The sequence below is a fragment of the Eulemur rufifrons genome, chromosome 28 (genome assembly GCF_041146395.1).
Source record: "Eulemur rufifrons isolate Redbay chromosome 28, OSU_ERuf_1, whole genome shotgun sequence".
NCBI classification, from domain to species: Eukaryota; Metazoa; Chordata; class Mammalia; order Primates; family Lemuridae; genus Eulemur; species Eulemur rufifrons.
The window spans coordinates 19,501,010-19,517,486 of record NC_091010.1 but is presented as its reverse complement, the minus strand read 5'-3'; the positions used below and the strand labels follow the sequence as shown (position 1 = coordinate 19,517,486).

The window sequence follows — 16,477 nt, the reverse complement described above, 5'->3', positions numbered from 1 at the left end:
GAGAGGGAGTGTGTACTAGACTGAGACGGTGGGGAACATCAGCTGCTGCCACTGGGTGGATTACTGACAGTCTCCCGGCTTAATCAGCCTCCGCAGGACTCCACCAAGCCAGCGAGCTCCTGCAGAGGAGGAGCGGGCTGATTTGCAGCTCTCCGGGTTACCGCTTCTTGGGGGCAAGCTCTGTTCTTCCTGCAAGACTCTTAAGAACTCCCGGTCCGATCTGGTATCTTTCTCTCTGATTCCCAAGCCAGCCTGCTGCCCCAAGGAGCAGCCTTGTGGGAGCCTTCAAGGCACCTGAAAAAATGTAAATTGCTATTTGCATCAGGGGATGGCAAATGTTCGGGGGCCCGAGTCTCCCGGGTGGGGCATAGAGCCCGGGAGTCATCCTTTGAAACAGCAGCTTCATCACACACAACTACCCACAACAAACCGGAACAGAGCAACACCTGGTCCTGCCCATCAAAGCTGCTTCAGCGCCACTGATGTTTTATGACAAAGAAACCCATGAAAGCCAAGGTGCTCGCTGGCTTCATGAAGGATGAGACCCTGGGCCAGACACCTCCCTGCCCCCATGTCCACCCCCCACCTGCTCCTGGCCATGGTGTAAGCCGCAGGGCATGGAGGGGATCAGAGGAGGAAGGGAGGGAGTTTGTTCCGTTAGCTCCCCGCTGTGGGGTGACAGCAGGCTGGACTGCATCCCCAAGCACGGTCACATCTCTGGGCTCTAGAAGGACTCCTTCCCCGCCCCACATCAGGCCTGGGCTAGAATGGCCTCACTATGACTAGTTCTCAGACAGAATATATAGCCCCTTGGCCTTCCTTCACCTGCTCTTAGAATATTCTCCAATTACTCAATCTGGGTATGCCGTTGCCTGCCAAGACCCTGACTAAAATAGGCGTCGCTGAGGCTTACATTGAATACTCAAGTATTTATTATGCCCTTGAACCAGTGGTCTGACCTGTTGTTCAAGGGTCAACTTCTCTATGCTGTAAACATGAAGATTAGAAGACCCTGCCCTGACCCAGGCCACTGACTGCCAGGCCATAGGATCCATTTGAAAACCCAGGCCTGCCATGCTAGCTTCCCAGCACAGGGAGGCCCTCTGGTCCCTCTGGTCCCTCTGGACCCTCTGGAATGAAGCCTGTTTATAGAAGACCTGTCTTTCTGGGTTTTCCGGGCTGGTTGGTGTGTGGTCTTTCACCCGCAGAATGCAGGGGTCTGCTCACACTTGGGTATGGGGCCTGAATACTGGCCATCTTGGGGGACCTCCAATCCAGGGGGCCCCCTCAGGGTAGGGAGGGCTGAGGATTCTCTCACATCCTGCTGTCGGCTGGAAAGAGCAAGGCTGGAAGAATGCACAGGGCCTGCGCCTGGGTTTTGGCACTGGCTTTGTAACAACTCAGAGTCCAACACTGGCCGCCATACCTTTCTGAGGGGCTATGGAGAAGGTGGAATGTTAACCATCAGCTATGAAGGTGATACCCCTGGTTTGTAACTGTGTCTTCTTCAAATGTTGCAGGAGTGCTCTGTTAACCTGTCTGCAATGCCTCTGCCTTGCACGGGACGGGCATGGACATGGCTTGCTGGCATCTTGGGAGAGATGAGGCCTGAATGTGCTCTGCCCTCTGCACCAAGTGAAACTCCAGCCCTTTCCTCCCGTCCGGGCTCTCCTGCCCCATCTTGCAGAGGCTCCGAAGCATCCGGCAGCACTGATGTTCTCCAGCTCCCCTCCTAGATGAGGTGCACCAGCAGGGTAGAGCAGGCCGAGCCCAGCAGCAAGCCCACGCACAAGTAGAAGGTCAACACCACCCCCGTGGCCTCGGCCAGCTCCCTGGGCACGATCTTAGGCCCGTAGATGAGAGCCAGGGTGCTGAGGTAGCCATTGCTGAGCCCCAGCAGGGAGCAGAAGAGGATGGGGTAGACGTCGGATTGGAAGACCACCGTCTGCAGGTGCATGCGGGGCTGGTAGTTACAGAGCACGAAGAGGGGGACGAAGCAGGTCCGGAGCAGCACGAGCCCCAGGAGCACCTTGCTCTTGGGCCCGGGCACCTGGATCCAGGCTGTGAGCTGCCGGCCACACAGGTCAGCGAAGTTGTACAGGAGGAAGATGGTGACGGGGGTGAAGAACTTGGTGGTCCACGGGGAGCCTGAACCCTTGTCGAGGGACTCGATGTTGGTGCAGATGGCGGGGTAGATGAGGCTGGTGACGAAGAAGACGTAGAGGACACAGAAGCCCAGGCTAGCTGTCGTCTTCAGGATGGGGCGCAGGGGTGGTATGTGGGAGTCACTGGATCCAGGGGCCACCAAAGGGGCACTGGGGGAGTCTTGGATCGGCTCCTCATCACCAGAAAACACTCGGGCTGGACGAACGGGCCTCATGTAGTACCTGCAGGGAGGAGAGAGGGCCACCATAAAGCAGGTCACTTGGGATTTCCAGGGACGAGGAGCAGGAGACCTCAGAGTCAGCACAGCCAGGGGTGGGTGCTCAGGCCCAGCATGTAAAGCCCTAGCCCCACATGGCCCACCAGGCCCGGGTTCCTACATGCTACATACTGTTGCAGGGTGGCCAGAGGAGGCCTGCACTCTCCCTGGCCTACCTGCCAGGCTGGACTCCTGTCCCTTGTTCTGGGGGGTGGCCGTACCATGAGCAGGGACAGAGGAAACCAGCAATGACCACCACATGGTAAGTCTGGGCTCGAGTCCTGACTCACCTGCTTTTTTTTCTTTTTTTTGTTACTTTTGTTATCTTGCGACAGGGTCTCTATCACCCAGGTGCATCATAGCTCACTGCAGCCTTGAACTCCTGGGCTCAAATGATCTTCCTGCCTCAGCCTCCCCAGAAGCTGGGACTATAGGAATGTGCCACCATGCCTGGCTAATTTTTAAATTTTTTGTAGAGACAAGGTCTTCCTATGTTGCCCAGACTGGTCTCAAACTCGTGGGCTTAAGCGATCTTCCTGCCTCAGACTCCCAGAGTATTCGGAGTACAGTCGTGAGCCACACTGTTACTGGCCATGGCTCACCTGTTTTTGTAATGTTTGCAGAGGGGAGACAGAGATAAAACAGCTTTTAAAAACACAAAACTTTAGAATTACAAAAGTAATACACGCTTGATACAATGAATCCAAGTAACACAAAAGACAAACGACAAAGTAGGAAGAGAGCTCTCATTTCCTCCCACTTCTGATCTCATTCCTTAGTGGTAATGACCATTAACAATCTGGTATGTATCATTCCATGTATTTAATACATGCAAACGGCCGGGCGCGGTGGCTCACGCCTGTAATCCTAGCACTCTGGGAGGCCGAGGCGGGTGGATCGCTCAAGGTCAGGAGTTTGAGACCAGCCTGAGCAAGAGTGAGACCCCGTCTCTACTAAAAATAGAAAGAAATTATATGGACAACTAAAAAATATATATATACAAAAAATTAGCCGGGCATGGTGGCGCATGCCTGTAGTCCCAGCTACTGGGGAGGCTGAGGCAGTAGGATCGCTTAAGCCCAGGAGTTTGAGGTTGCTGTGAGCTAGACTGACGCCACGGCACTCACTCTAGCCCGGGCAACAGAGTGAGACTCTGTCTCAAAAAAAAAAAAAAAAAAAAATACATGCAAACACCACACACACACACACACACACACACACGGTTATATTTCTTAAGCAAAAGTGGGATCAAACTATACATATTATAAAACTTCCTGCAATAAAATAATGCCTAAATATATAATACATATATATACCTTATATAAGTCTAAAGCATGAATAACTATTATATGTAAATGCATACACAGAATTGCCTAAAGAACAATATTTCGTAGCCGTCCTTTTGCACGGGAATGTACAGCTCTGTCTCTTTGCTGTGTTGTGCATGACAGTTCCCTGTATGGATATGCGATTAAACTGCTCCCCTCATGACAGACATTTAGGTTGGCTCCAACTTTTCACAACTACAAATAATGTAACGTGTTTCACTACTATAAATGAATATCCCTATGCATAAATCTTTGCACACACACACACTAGTATTTTGGTAGGACAGATTTCCAGAAGAGGAAATTGCTGGGTTAAAAGGTTTGCAGCTTTAAAATTTTGATAGGTATCGATCAACTTCTCTCCAAATAGGTACTACCAATTTATCTCTGCTCCAGACCACTCACGCACCCTAAATGAATAACCTGCCTGCTCTGTTAATCTCCACGAGAGCACTTGTTTCTTTACAAAAACTGACTCCAATCTACAATCATTGCATTGGTTTACTGGTTTGTCACCTGTTTCCTCTGACAGAAGACAGGTCCCTGGGGCAAGGACCACATTTGATTGTTTCTAGCTAAATCCCCAGGCACAGAGCGCTCTTCAAAACATAATTTTTGAAAGTACTGATAAATAACCTATAAAAGTGTCCTCCCCCCACATCTTCTACACTGAATATCACGACTCTTTCACCTTCTGCTACTCTGACCAGTGAGAAAGCGTGGATCGCTCTGCGTTGCTGTGTGACCTTATTTGAGCCACTCAACCTCTCTGGGCCTCAAGGATCTGACAACCAAGAGACACAGACTCACTGTATTAGCTCAAACAGAAGGACTTGGTGTTTGTGTGGGTGGGAAACAGTAGCTTGGTGACAGCTGGGTTCTGGTTTCAGCCTTGCCTCTGCCTCCCTGTGTGACCTTGGGTCTGGCATGCACCTCTCTGGGCTTCATCCCTCTTCTGTGCAAGGGAGGTTTGACAGGGCCATGGGGTTTTGGAGCTCCTGCCAGCCCCCCCATCCTAAGAGCTGACAGACAACAAGCAAGCGGGTGGGAGGGTTCCTCCCCAGAATGGCTCTTCCGTGCGATGCTGCATGGGGTGCTTTGGCCTTGAACCTTGTCCAGTTTCACAATTACTATCTAGGGAGAGGAATATTCTTACTTCCCTCTCCACTCAGGGTTAGATCCTTGTCTTAAGTCTGCTCTGAGAAGCTCTCCACCAATTTCTCCAGTCAAAACTCTTCCTCCTGGCCAGGTGCAGTGGCTCACGCCTGTAATCCTAACACTCTGGGAGGCCGAGGCGGGTGGATCGCTTGAGCTCAGGAGTTTGAGACCAGCCTGAGCAAGAGCGAGATCCCTGTCTCTACTAAAAATAGAAAGAAATTATATGGACATCTAAAAATATATATAGAAAAAATTAGCCAGGCATGGTGGCGCATGCCTGTAGTCCCAGCTACTCGGGAGACTGAGGCAGGAGGATCACTTGAGCCCAGGAGTTTGAGGTTGCTGTGAGCTAGGCTGACACCACAGCACTCTAGCCCGGGCAACAAAGTGAGACTTTGTCTCAAAAAACAAAAAAAAAACTCTTCCTCCTAAGTTCTTCCAAATCTTACTGCCTCATCTCACCCTTCCAAGTACAGCACCAAGAGCAGCCTTTTATGTAAGATTTAGTCTGGGCAGTCCTCGGGGCAGAGCTTTCTCCATGAGCTCCATCCTCAGAAGAGCATCTATAAACTTAGAAATCTTGACCTAAGTTTCAAGCTGCAAAGAAATGGAAAATTCCACAGGATAGCATAGCCCTGGGTGTTCTTGGTCTCACATGCTTGGCTGGAAAGGACTTTGGCCTACCCAAATGAAACTGGAAACTAGGGTGACTGACCGTCCTGGTCTGCCTGAGACTGTCCTGGTTTTAGTACTAAAAGTCCCTTGTCCTGGAAGCTCCTTCCATTCCAGGCAAATAGGGAATGTTGGCCCTCCTACTGGAAACAGACCCACCCAAATCACTGTGAAGCAGGACACAGAGAAACAGCACAAGGAGCGAGGGGGCCCTCCTGCCTCTCTGCTCATTCACTGTCTCAAAAATAATTTTTTTTTTTTTTTTTTATTCTTAGAGGTGGGGTCTCACTATGTTGCCCAGGCTGGAGTGTGGTGGCTATTCACAGGTGCAATCATAGCTCATTACAGCCTCAGCCTCCTGCCTCAGCCTCCTAAGTGGCTGGGACTACAGGCGCGCACCACCGCATCCAGCTCAAAAATAATTTAATAAGTAACGACAAGGCGCCAGGGTGCTTAGGGGGCACAGTGAGCCAGGCAGAGCCCAGGAATCATGGGGATGTCAGTGTGGAGCCACAACTGGACAATTTCTGATGACAGCCCTGAAGCTGCTGCTGCGGCCAGCTGAAGTGACGGACAATCCTACCACTGGGGAAAGTAACCCAGCCTGGGAATCGGGGTCCTGGGGCTTAGCAAGGTGACTCCTCACAGGGACAGGAGGAATGAACGATGAGGAAAGGCCCTCGCAGTCATGAGCCAGGGAAGCAGTGTGATCTGTTGGGAAGAGGCAGCTCCAAGTTCAAATCCCTGCCTGTGATTCACCAGGTGAGTCACCTCAGGCCCATCTGTGAACTCCCCTGAGCCACACTCTTCCTCTTCTGTAAAGTGGGAAAACACAATAACAACCACACAAGTTGTCGTAAATAATGAGCCAAGAATACATACGTAAATGGCTTAGCTCAGTGCCACCGCAAAACACGGGCGCCCCGGAACAGGGCAGAGTCCGGAGCAGATCCCTGCCCAGCTCTGCGGCTCACACACCGTGGGACCACGGCCAGTCACTGGGCCTCTGTCGTTCTCAGTTTCCTCACCTACGACATGGGGACAGTAACACCTGCTCTACTACATCAAATACGATAATGGATAGGAAAATGCTTTGGAAAGAATGAAACAGCAGAGAAAGTCAAGGGATGTGTTTGTAAAGAACAACAAGAAAGGAAGAGGAACTGGGGAGAGAAAGCAAAAGAGAGACTCAACGCAAGAAAAGAGGCCCCGGAGAGTGGAAAGAAGCCCCAAAAGGCAGTGGGTGGGTAAAAGCACAGGTTTGGGGTCACGGTCAAATCCTGGCTCTGCTGCCCACTGGCTGCCCCTCTGAACCCTGGTTTTCTAAGCTGTGCATGGAAATAATAAATAACAGAGCTGTCCCCTAAGGGGAGCAGGAGCATTGGATGGGATGCAACATGTCCTGCTAGCAGGAGCGAATGCCGGAGTGGGGGTGTTCTGTGATGGGCACTGTTACTATTATTTATTACTGCTATTCCTCACGCCCCACTTCTACCACCTGGCTTCCCTGTCCTAAAACTTGCAGGCTTCAGCTGCTTGCGGGGCACAGCATGGAGCCAGCTTCTCGGGGCCGCTGGCTGGGCCAATTTGTTGAGCAACTGCTACGAGCCAGGCACAGCTCGAGGCGCTGGGGCACAGCGGCAAGCAAAGCTCTCACAAGGGTCTGCACTCGTGGAACGCATCCTCCAGTGGGAGACGGGCCACAGACAAGGCCACCAGCACAGAGCCTGCTTAGCTGACAGGAGGGTGCCAGTGGAGACCACACAGCTCTGCACACAAGAGAAGGACGGGTGGACAGCGCGAGGCGGGCCCTTCACCTGGCGTACTCCAGCCTGGGCAGCAGCAGGTACAGCCCCATGCAGAGCCCAAGGAAGACGACAGCCGTCAGGAAGAAGGCCAGGGCGCTGTCACTCACGTCACTGGACGCTGCCAGGTCCACCAGCGAGGCCACAGCGCAGACGGTCCCGCCCATGGCTCCTCCTACAGAGAGCAGAGGACAAGGCAGAGACGGTGAGGGGTGGGAGAGGAGGAGGTGAGTGGCCATGGTCGCTCTCTGTTTGGGTTAACAGACCAAAATCAAAATTTCCTGATGTGAAAAATGCCATAGTTCCTACAGTATCCCGAAGCCGTGGAGACGCGGAGGCATCCCGCAGCCCTGCGTTCTGGAGTTTTCCAGGGTGCAGACTTCCTTTCCCTCTATCCGACTCGCTAAGAGGCTGCTGCCTGGGGTGGCTCCCGGCCTCTGGGGTGCCCCACCAGTCTGCTTCCCTTCCTAGTTTCACCTCTGAACCTTGACCTTTTTTTTTTTTTTTTTTTGAGACAGAATCTTGCTCTATCACATTGGCTACAGTGTAGTGGCGTCATCATAGCTCACAGCAACCTCAAACTCCTGGGCTCAAGCCATCCTCCTGCCTCAGCCTCCTGAGTAGCTGGGACTACAGGCACACACCATCATGCCTAGCTAATTTTTCTATTTTTCGTAGAGACGGGGTCTCGCTCTTGCTCAGGCTGGTCTCGAACTCCTGAGCTCAAGCAATCCTCCTGCCTTGGCCTCCCAGAGTGCTAGGATTACAGGTGTGAGCTACTCTGGCTGACCCTTGACCTTTGCTGTCCTTCTAGTGGGGTCTGAAATTTTAGATTTAGGGGTAGGAAATACCAAAGAGCTCTGGATTTCCTCCTCTCTGCAGTTGGCCCAAAGCACCCACCAACCAATGCAAAAGAAGCTCAGGGAATGTTCTAGCAAAGGTTTACTCGCTACCCCTGAGGCTGTCCTTTCCGGGGAAGCCCTCACTGGCTACAAACCCCCACTGCATTACCCTCCCATGAGCTCACAGAACTTATCCTGCACCCCCAGGCAGCTGCAGCACTATCACATGTGAGCACACGTGCACACGCACAGTACACACACACACACGCACACAACCACACACCTACAGACACTCACACACACGAGCATGCAAACACCCTGCCACATGGCATGTTCCTGCCTAGGGCTTTGACACACATTACCCCAAGTGACAGTATGGCCACCACACCTCACCTAACAGAGAGCAGTGGCTTGGGAGTGCTGGGATGAGTGAGGGCATGTCACTTACTCTCCTCGGCCTGTGTTTGTTTGCCTGGAAATCGGGGCTAATACTCGTCCTACCCATCACAAGACACCAAACTGCGGTGGAAAAGGGACAATGAGCGGAAGGTCACTGCTGCGGGCCAGGACCGTTCTCATCCACACGGGCGGGCCTGGCGGAGATGCTGGATTGACTGGCTGGACGACTTTGCCACTTCAGAGCATGAGAATATCTGTTCCCAGCGAGGCGGGAGGAAGGCTGGCTGCACAGCAAACCACACGCTGGTGCACGCGGCATGCCTGCTCTGTCCTCCGGGCACCGCTCTCCCGCTCACTGTGGCACGGGCAGAGTGGGAGAGGGACAGTTCAGGCCCCGTCCACCCTGGTGCACCATCACTGTGCAACGTCCCCATGCTCTGCCTGACGTCTCTGTGGACGATTCTTCCCCCAACCTTCCCAACACAAGTTCTGTTAGCTCAGGTGAGGCTAGACAGTGGGACTTGAGGAAGTGCAAGGGTATGAAAATTAGCATAATGATTAAGAACTCTAGAATCAGAATGTCCATCCCAGTCCAATCTCAGTTCTACCACTTCTAGCTGTGTGACCCTGGGCAAGTCCCTTAACTTCTCTGTGCCTCTGTTTCCTCATCTATACAATGAAGATGTTAATAATCCCACCTCTTAGGGCTGTTATGAAGATTAAAAGGATTATTACATGCAAAGCACTCAGAGAAGTGCCAAATACCAAACAAATCCACTCTGATTCCCAGTTAGGTATCTGGCTATTTCTGTCCTTCCCACATCAAAGCAGCAGCAACGGGGTAAACCCCTTGCCAAGAGGATGCCCACTTCTGAGAAGCTGTAATCCCCACCTGGACGGTTTGTAAGAACTGGGGTTAAACTCAGTAAGATTTTCCCCAGCCGCCCCGAGGGGGAGATCTTAACATCTTAACGTCACTGCCTATTGATTTCCTCTCTCTCCTTCCGACTTGCAGAGAATTTACAATATTATCATCAGCAACAAGCCAGGCCTCCAGGAGCTCATCCTTCACGACTCCCTACTTTTATCTCATCAGTTATGGAAATACATGCAAATGAGCGGTTTGAAAAAACATCAGCACCAAATGAATGAATTGTTCCTCTGATGCCAGCACACACAGAATTCACAGATGGGCTCCCCTGGACAACAAACAGGCAGGGCTGGCAAGGTGGCGCTGGGCACCCATGGGGGCTTTGCACAAGGGTGACAATGGTTTAGGGCCCAGGGACATTAACACTGGAGCATAAGTACTAAATTTCCCTGCCTTTTCAAAAATGGACTTTCTGAAAAATTCACAGGAGACTCCCCTTCCCTAGAAGATCCACAGGTGGCCAGATGGACCTCAGAGCCATCTGCCAACACACGTGGTGTGTCTGTCACTGGCTCCTGGAGAGGTGGCCAGCAAGGCTCAAGTTGTGTTGAAAAATCGTCCTCCAGCAGGCTGGAGGGAGAGGAGGGGATCAGAACCTCTTTCTGAGGCCAGGGGTAACAGAAGGATTAAATCCAACCTGCGGTGGCCCTTCTTGAAGCATTGCTAGGGGCATGTTGACCTTACTAGAGAAACTTAGCAATGAGTGCATTTTCATTTTATTTTATTTTGGGCCCAGGGCCTTCCCAGGATAGAGCCAGAAGCCTAATCCTATATCAAAAATGGCAAACAGATTGAAGCTCACATCTAGACTCTGATCCGTTGAGAGCACTTGCCTCAAGTGCTGTGCTGAGAAGGATTTAGAGGCTCAGGAGGGAAGATAAGGATCTGTTAGTGATGTCTGGCGAGTGGGGAAGGGATATACCCCTGTCAAGGTATTTGTCATCCTGGCCACAAACTACTTGGCTTTATTAACTAACGGGCACGGCGCAGGTTCTTTGCGAAATTCCTCCCAAGTGGGCAAATGTTTAGGGCCCTTGTCTGCACAACAGGGACACAGAGAGAGCAGCTGAGCCTCCGGTCTGGCTGCAGGGAGCGCGCTCACCAGGAAAGCACCTGCTTATCTACTGACCCGGCTCCACTGACCCGGCTCTTCTTTCGCTCTGTAGGGCCCTCAGGGTGAGAGACATGTGCTTCTCCAGCTCAGACAGCAACACTGCCAAGGCCTCCCCATAACAGGCTCATCGCTCCAGCACCCAAACGTCAGCTGGAGGGGTCGGCCCGCGTCATGCACGGCTCACCCATGGAGTGCCAAAGTTTGGGGGACCGAGGAGTCCAGTCACTAGGCTATCAGCTCCGAGAGGACGGAGTCTTGTTCATGTTTGAATCTCTGGAACATAGCAGGTCCTCTATAAAATCAGGAAGGAAGAAAAGACAGAAGGAAGGAAGGAAAGGGGAAAAGAAGGAGAGAAAAGATAAGGGGGAGGAAAGATACAGAGAAGAGAAGAGGACTGGGAGCAGGGGCCATGGGGAGAAGGAGGGAAGGGCGGCCGGCTCTAGGAACTGCACTCTGGCCAGACCATGGCTGCAAAAATGGCTGTGACTACGTCTCCCCGCCCGCCTGCTCCTCTTACAGCACGACTGTCATACTCTCCCACCGAGATGTGTGCATCTGTCTTGAGTCTAGGTGAGCTTATGGCCATGGTGGAAGTGACCCCATGTGGCTTCTGTCACTGAGTCAGAAATAAAGCTTCTGCCTGGATCTCTTGAGATGCTCGCTCTTGCAGGCCAAAGACCACCCCACGAGGATGCCCAAGCTGCATGGTGAGGTCTGTGGGGGAGGAACCTTGGCCCCTGGCCCGAGCCAGCCCTGGCTGAGCTTCCAGCACACCGGGAGAGCACACCGTCTTGCAAGTGGATCCTCCAGCCCCAGGTCGAGCTGCGCCGGCTCACGCCACGTGGAGCACAGAAGAGCTGTCCCCACCAACTCCTGTCCAAGCTGCAAATTTGTGAGTAATATGATGACTGTTGTTGTTCTAAGCCACCAGTGTTGGGGTGGCTTGTCACACAATGGCAGATGGCTGAAACCCACTCAGCACACCGATCATCGCCTCTTCTGGAAGAGCCACCACATGCTCACCTCTGGCTCCCGTGCGTGACTCCCAGGTGGCAGGTCCTGGCTCTCACCTGATAACAGTGCCTGGGAATTCCTCATAGGGAAGGAGCCCGTCATGCCGTAGATGCTGCTGGTGAAGACGGTAGAGGCACTGCTCATGATCACCATGCAGACAATGGTGAGCGCAAAGAAGCCGCGGGTCCAGGAGGAGGTGTCCACCTTCACCAGCGCGATCATCACCATGAAGATGGCCAGGATGATGGTCAGAGAGCTCAGGACGCGGACATGGACCGAAACCCTGGGGCGAGGACGCCAGAAGTAGTTAGACACCCCTTGGGGCCCCCCACGCAGGGCCGGGCTGGTGAACGACTTTAGGGGAAGCAGGAGAGCTTGGGGGCTGGGAGGCCTGCGTTTGAATCCTGCCCTCCCGGCTCGCTCGCTGTGCGGCCTTGGGGAAGTGACTCCACGGCTCTGGTGTTAGCTTCGGCACCTGTACAACGGGGAGGGGGTGGGGCTCTGGGGAGGTGAATAGTCGGGGGTGCAGGAAGCAGTGTCTGGCTCAGGGCCAGCGCTAGTGGACAATGCTGCTTTTCACCTTGCTGCGAGGTTCAGGGACAGGATGCCAGGACTTCTGAGGCAAGGCCCTGCTTCTCCTGCCACTCGGCTGAGCTTCCACCGGCTTTGTCTGGTGTCTAAACAGAGCGACTACCCACTGGGCTTCCTTCCCCTGAAACTTAGCAGGGCCTCTGGGGGGACGGGGAAGAACATCCTCATCATCCCAGCAAACGCTCACTAGTACTTAACTTGCGCTAGGCCCTCTGCTAAGTGTTCTCTATATGCTAATGCGTTTAATCCTCACACTGCCTCTGTAAGACAGGTATTCTTACCTGTCCCAGCATACAGATAAGGAAGCTGAGGTCAGAGAGGTTAAGGAACTTGCTCAAGGTCACTCAGCTGTGAACCCAGGAGCTCTGGCTCCCGTCTGATGTCTCAGAATGATGCCCTATGCCTCCTCTGGAATAAAGGAAATGTGGGTGGCACACAACAGGTGGCCAGGACAGGCGACTCTCCCGTGACGTGACGGTCTCAGTTGTCATGGCAGCAGCTGAGCCTGAGTGCCGCCCAAGCCTAGGGGACCCGCCCCCACCCCCACAATCCCATGCCTACATACAAGTCATTCACTTCTCCCAGCCCCCACACTGGCCTGGGGGGAAAGGCAGGGCAGGAGGCTGGCTGAGAAACCACACATTTTTATTCTAGGGAGCAAGAGCATCATCTCAAGGGGCTGTTTAAATCATCAGATTAGACTAAGCTTTAAACCACATTGGATGTTTAGTTAATGTTCCTGCTAACTAGTGGGTAGGGGGCTGGGAAAAAGCCAGATTTCATATACATAAATTTTCTTTTGGCTAAAAAAAGAAAAACTTGAAAGGTAGAAAAAATATCTATGTACATAAGTAGGTGTGAAATGATGAGCATGAGAAGCAAGAAAGGCTTTTTCAGTGTGTTTTGGTGGCCCCGGGCTACTTTGAGTTTCCATCTGGTCCTCGGAGCAGGCACTGCCGCCGCTGTTAGAGGCCGGAGGGAGCCCGAGGAATAGAAGGGACAGTCCAAGGCTGCAGAGCGAGTCTGTGGGGAGCGGGGGCGGGACCCAGGTGTGCGGAGCCCCAGGCCACTGCTCAGTCCGCCAGCAACATGCTCGCCCTGCAAACACGCTCTGGCGACGCCGGTGTGTCAAGCACGGTGCTGGGTGCCCGGGACGCAGGACAGAGCAGCAACAGGTATTCATTCCACTGTCTCAGTGCTCCATCAGGAAGCCACAGGGCACCATGGGGCACATCCGAGGGGCACAAAACCCACCCCGAGCATTGTGGAAGGCTGTCTGGAGGCAACACCTAAGCTGGGCCATGAAGATGACAAGGAAGCACATCTGGACATAACTGTGCATGTCTTGGAGAGAGCGAGGCATGTGCAGGGAGCTGAAATGAGGCTGGAGAGAAACATGGAGCCACGTCCTGGGGGGGGGGGGCTGTGTGTGTGTATCTTTTCTGCCACACCCCTCCCCCTGGGAGAACACTCCTTCCTCCATCCCAGCCATCCTCGGGAGGTCCCGGGGCGGTGGCCGGCCACCTCACCCACACCAGCAACACAAACAACGGGCACATGACCCAGCCTTGGCTCATCATGGATCAGAATGTTCCATGCTCGAGGCCACTGGGGTTGAGGAAGGAATTAGCATGTGACCACACAGCCAGTGAGTCTCCCCGGTACTGCTGCACGGAAGCTGGTGGGGAGAAGCTCTCTGCTGTGACCGTGTCTGCAGCTGCTGGCTGCCATCGTGCCAGCTGTGTGTGGTGACGCTGCATACAGAGTAAAGCCACGTGGAGACATGTGGAGCCTGGGGACATGGAGCCTGGGCAAAAGGAGATTCCCTAGACCCAATGATGCCTGCAGGCAGACCGGCCTTTAATTTCCAGTTATAAGAATGAGAAAATCCTTTTTTGTGTCTTTTGCTACCAAGAGTGCCCAGGGTTTGAAGCTGGGGAACGACATGGTCAGAAACCAAGGGGATGCTGCTGGTGTCCTGCCCACATGCCCTCCCTCCTACCACTTCAGGACACACCGGTCCACGGAGCAGCTGGAACTGACAGGTAAGCAACACCTCCTGAGAGCACCTCCAGTCATGACTAGGGAGGTGGGGGGGTACGTACCCCAGCCCCGCTTGGTTGTGTGGTCCACACTGGCTCCCAGAGTTCCCCGGATGGATTAAGCTCTGGTCACCTTCTGTGGGAGCTGGCTGGATCGGGCATCCTCTACTGGCTGCCTTTTCTTCCCTGTCTGGCTTCTGTACTCTCCCACCTTCACCTCTCGAATAAACTACTTGCATTCGAATCCTTGTTTCAGGGTCTGCAGGGGACTCGGGCCTGGGCAGGAGGTAGTGGGCAGCTGGGCGGAGCCCTTGGAGCCTTGGGGACCTACAGCATCAGCTGTAAGAGCACACCAGGGGCCCTGGAGGTCGGCAGTCAAGCCTTACCCCTGATGCTTGGGGTGATCCTACACCCTCAACTCTTGTCACACAGGGTCCCCCGCCTTTTCCGAGCAACTGGAGCTGCCCCCATGCCCAAGATAAGAGCCAAAAAGGGCAGAGAGCCTGAGGCAGGAGACCAGAGCCCTGCCCAGCTCTGTCATCAATTTGCTGTGTGATCCCAGGAAAATATCCAACCTCTCTGAGCCTCTGTCCCTTCATCTCTAAAAAGAAGAGACTTGACAAGATAATATTATATTAAGGTTCCCTAACAGCTAATAATTCTGAATCTGAAGAAATTCAAGTGGACAGAGAGGTTGGGGACAAATATCAAAAAGTTTTAACCAGTTCCTTGGGGCAAAGAGGTGGCAAAGGACATGCTGGGTACAAGGGCAGGGCCCTGCCTGTTCTCCCCTGGCACCAGCCGAGGGCCTGGCGGGCACGTGGTAATGCTGGAAGTATGAATAGACAAGTGGGGGTCTGCGGTGTGGGGGCTGCTGCCTGCCTCCTGCCTCCTGCCCCCTCCTCGGCGTGGTGGGGGGTGTGGCTGGAGACATCCGCAGGTAAGGACCAAGTCCAGCAGGAGCCCTCCCCTGTGCTGTCACTACAAGGTAATTAGTGGCTTGGACAGGAAGGTGGCCTTGCAGAGAGCTGGGGGACCTCTCGCTCAGGCACACCCAGGGCGGGAGGAGAGGCAGATGCGAGGGCAGACGCCACGTGCATTCCAAGGGCCCTGCAGTTTGGAACACTGGCTCTGGACCCACAAGGCCCCTCACCTGGGCGGGTCTCCTTCTCACCTGCTAATTACCTGCTGCATGAACCACTCTCGACCAGAGCCTCCATCTATGGGTGCCGGGGCTGTCTCCAACGTTCCTCAAGCTTCAGGACACGTGCCAGGTGCAAGCCTGTCCTGCGTGCATTAATGGGGGACACTGGCTTCCCTCTCTGCTTCTCTCATCCGGGCAGGGAGAGTGGCCCGGGGGACAGGCACGGCTAGACGACAGTTCCAGGCCCGAGCCTGGGGCAGGTCACATTCCCAGGAAGATCCTAGGAGGGGGCTGTCAGCTCCTCCACCCCCTTACCAGTGAGGGCACAGGACCCCAGGGGACTGATTTCTTCATAAGTCTCCAAAATGTAAATCCTCCTCATAAGTATTTATGATGCTGCAGATTTAACATAATAAAACACTTGGCGATTATGGATGAGCCAGTCGGAGAAAACCAGGGTTCTCCAGGAGGGGAGAAAAGGAGATGCTTCAATCTCGCACATTAAATACAAAACCACTTAGCCCCAAACCGTCTTCCCACAGCCTGGAGGCAGACGGAGGCCTGGGAGCGTTTCCCCACGCTGCCCTCACCCCTGCCCTAGAGCCCAGGAGAGTCAAGGGCAGGCCGGGCGGGCTAGTCCCCTGGAGATTGTCCCATAACTGCTGAACTATCCTTGCCCATCCTCGGGAGGGCAGCTGGCCTGGAGCCCACGCCTCGCTGGAGACAGAGCAGCCCTGCTTAACCACCCGCCTCCTGCCCGGCAGCCTGCAGCCTGGAAGAGGGGCTGCAAGGCCCTCAGGCCCGTCTGAGCAACGCTCTCCTCACTCTTCCAGACCGCACTTTGGTTTTAAGACAGGTGCAAATCCTTTGACACTCTTTCTGTCGGGAGGTGGAGTCCATGTCACTTTGAAACTGAGTGGGCTTTGTAACTGCCGCGCCCAGTCGAGGCTGGCAGAAGCACAGCTTCTCCCTGCTCTCTTGGGGCATTTGCCCTTCAGCCACTACGTGAGCAGTC

General features: G+C 53.7%; 1 protein-coding gene across 1 annotated transcript in view; it reads right to left on the bottom strand.

Annotated features, from left to right (window-relative positions):
* Positions 1 to 961: 961 nt before the first annotated feature.
* SLC29A3 (solute carrier family 29 member 3) overlaps positions 962 to 16,477 on the bottom strand; it is a 39,681-nt gene continuing 24,165 nt past the window's right edge. The window contains exons 4-6 of the mRNA XM_069460257.1: positions 11,742 to 11,968; positions 7,398 to 7,560; positions 962 to 2,387 (exon numbers count right to left, since the gene is read on the bottom strand). Of these exons, the coding sequence (XP_069316358.1) occupies positions 1,733 to 2,387; positions 7,398 to 7,560; positions 11,742 to 11,968 (1,045 nt within the window). The 3' untranslated portion in view covers positions 962 to 1,732. The remainder of the gene's footprint in view (positions 2,388 to 7,397; positions 7,561 to 11,741; positions 11,969 to 16,477) is intronic.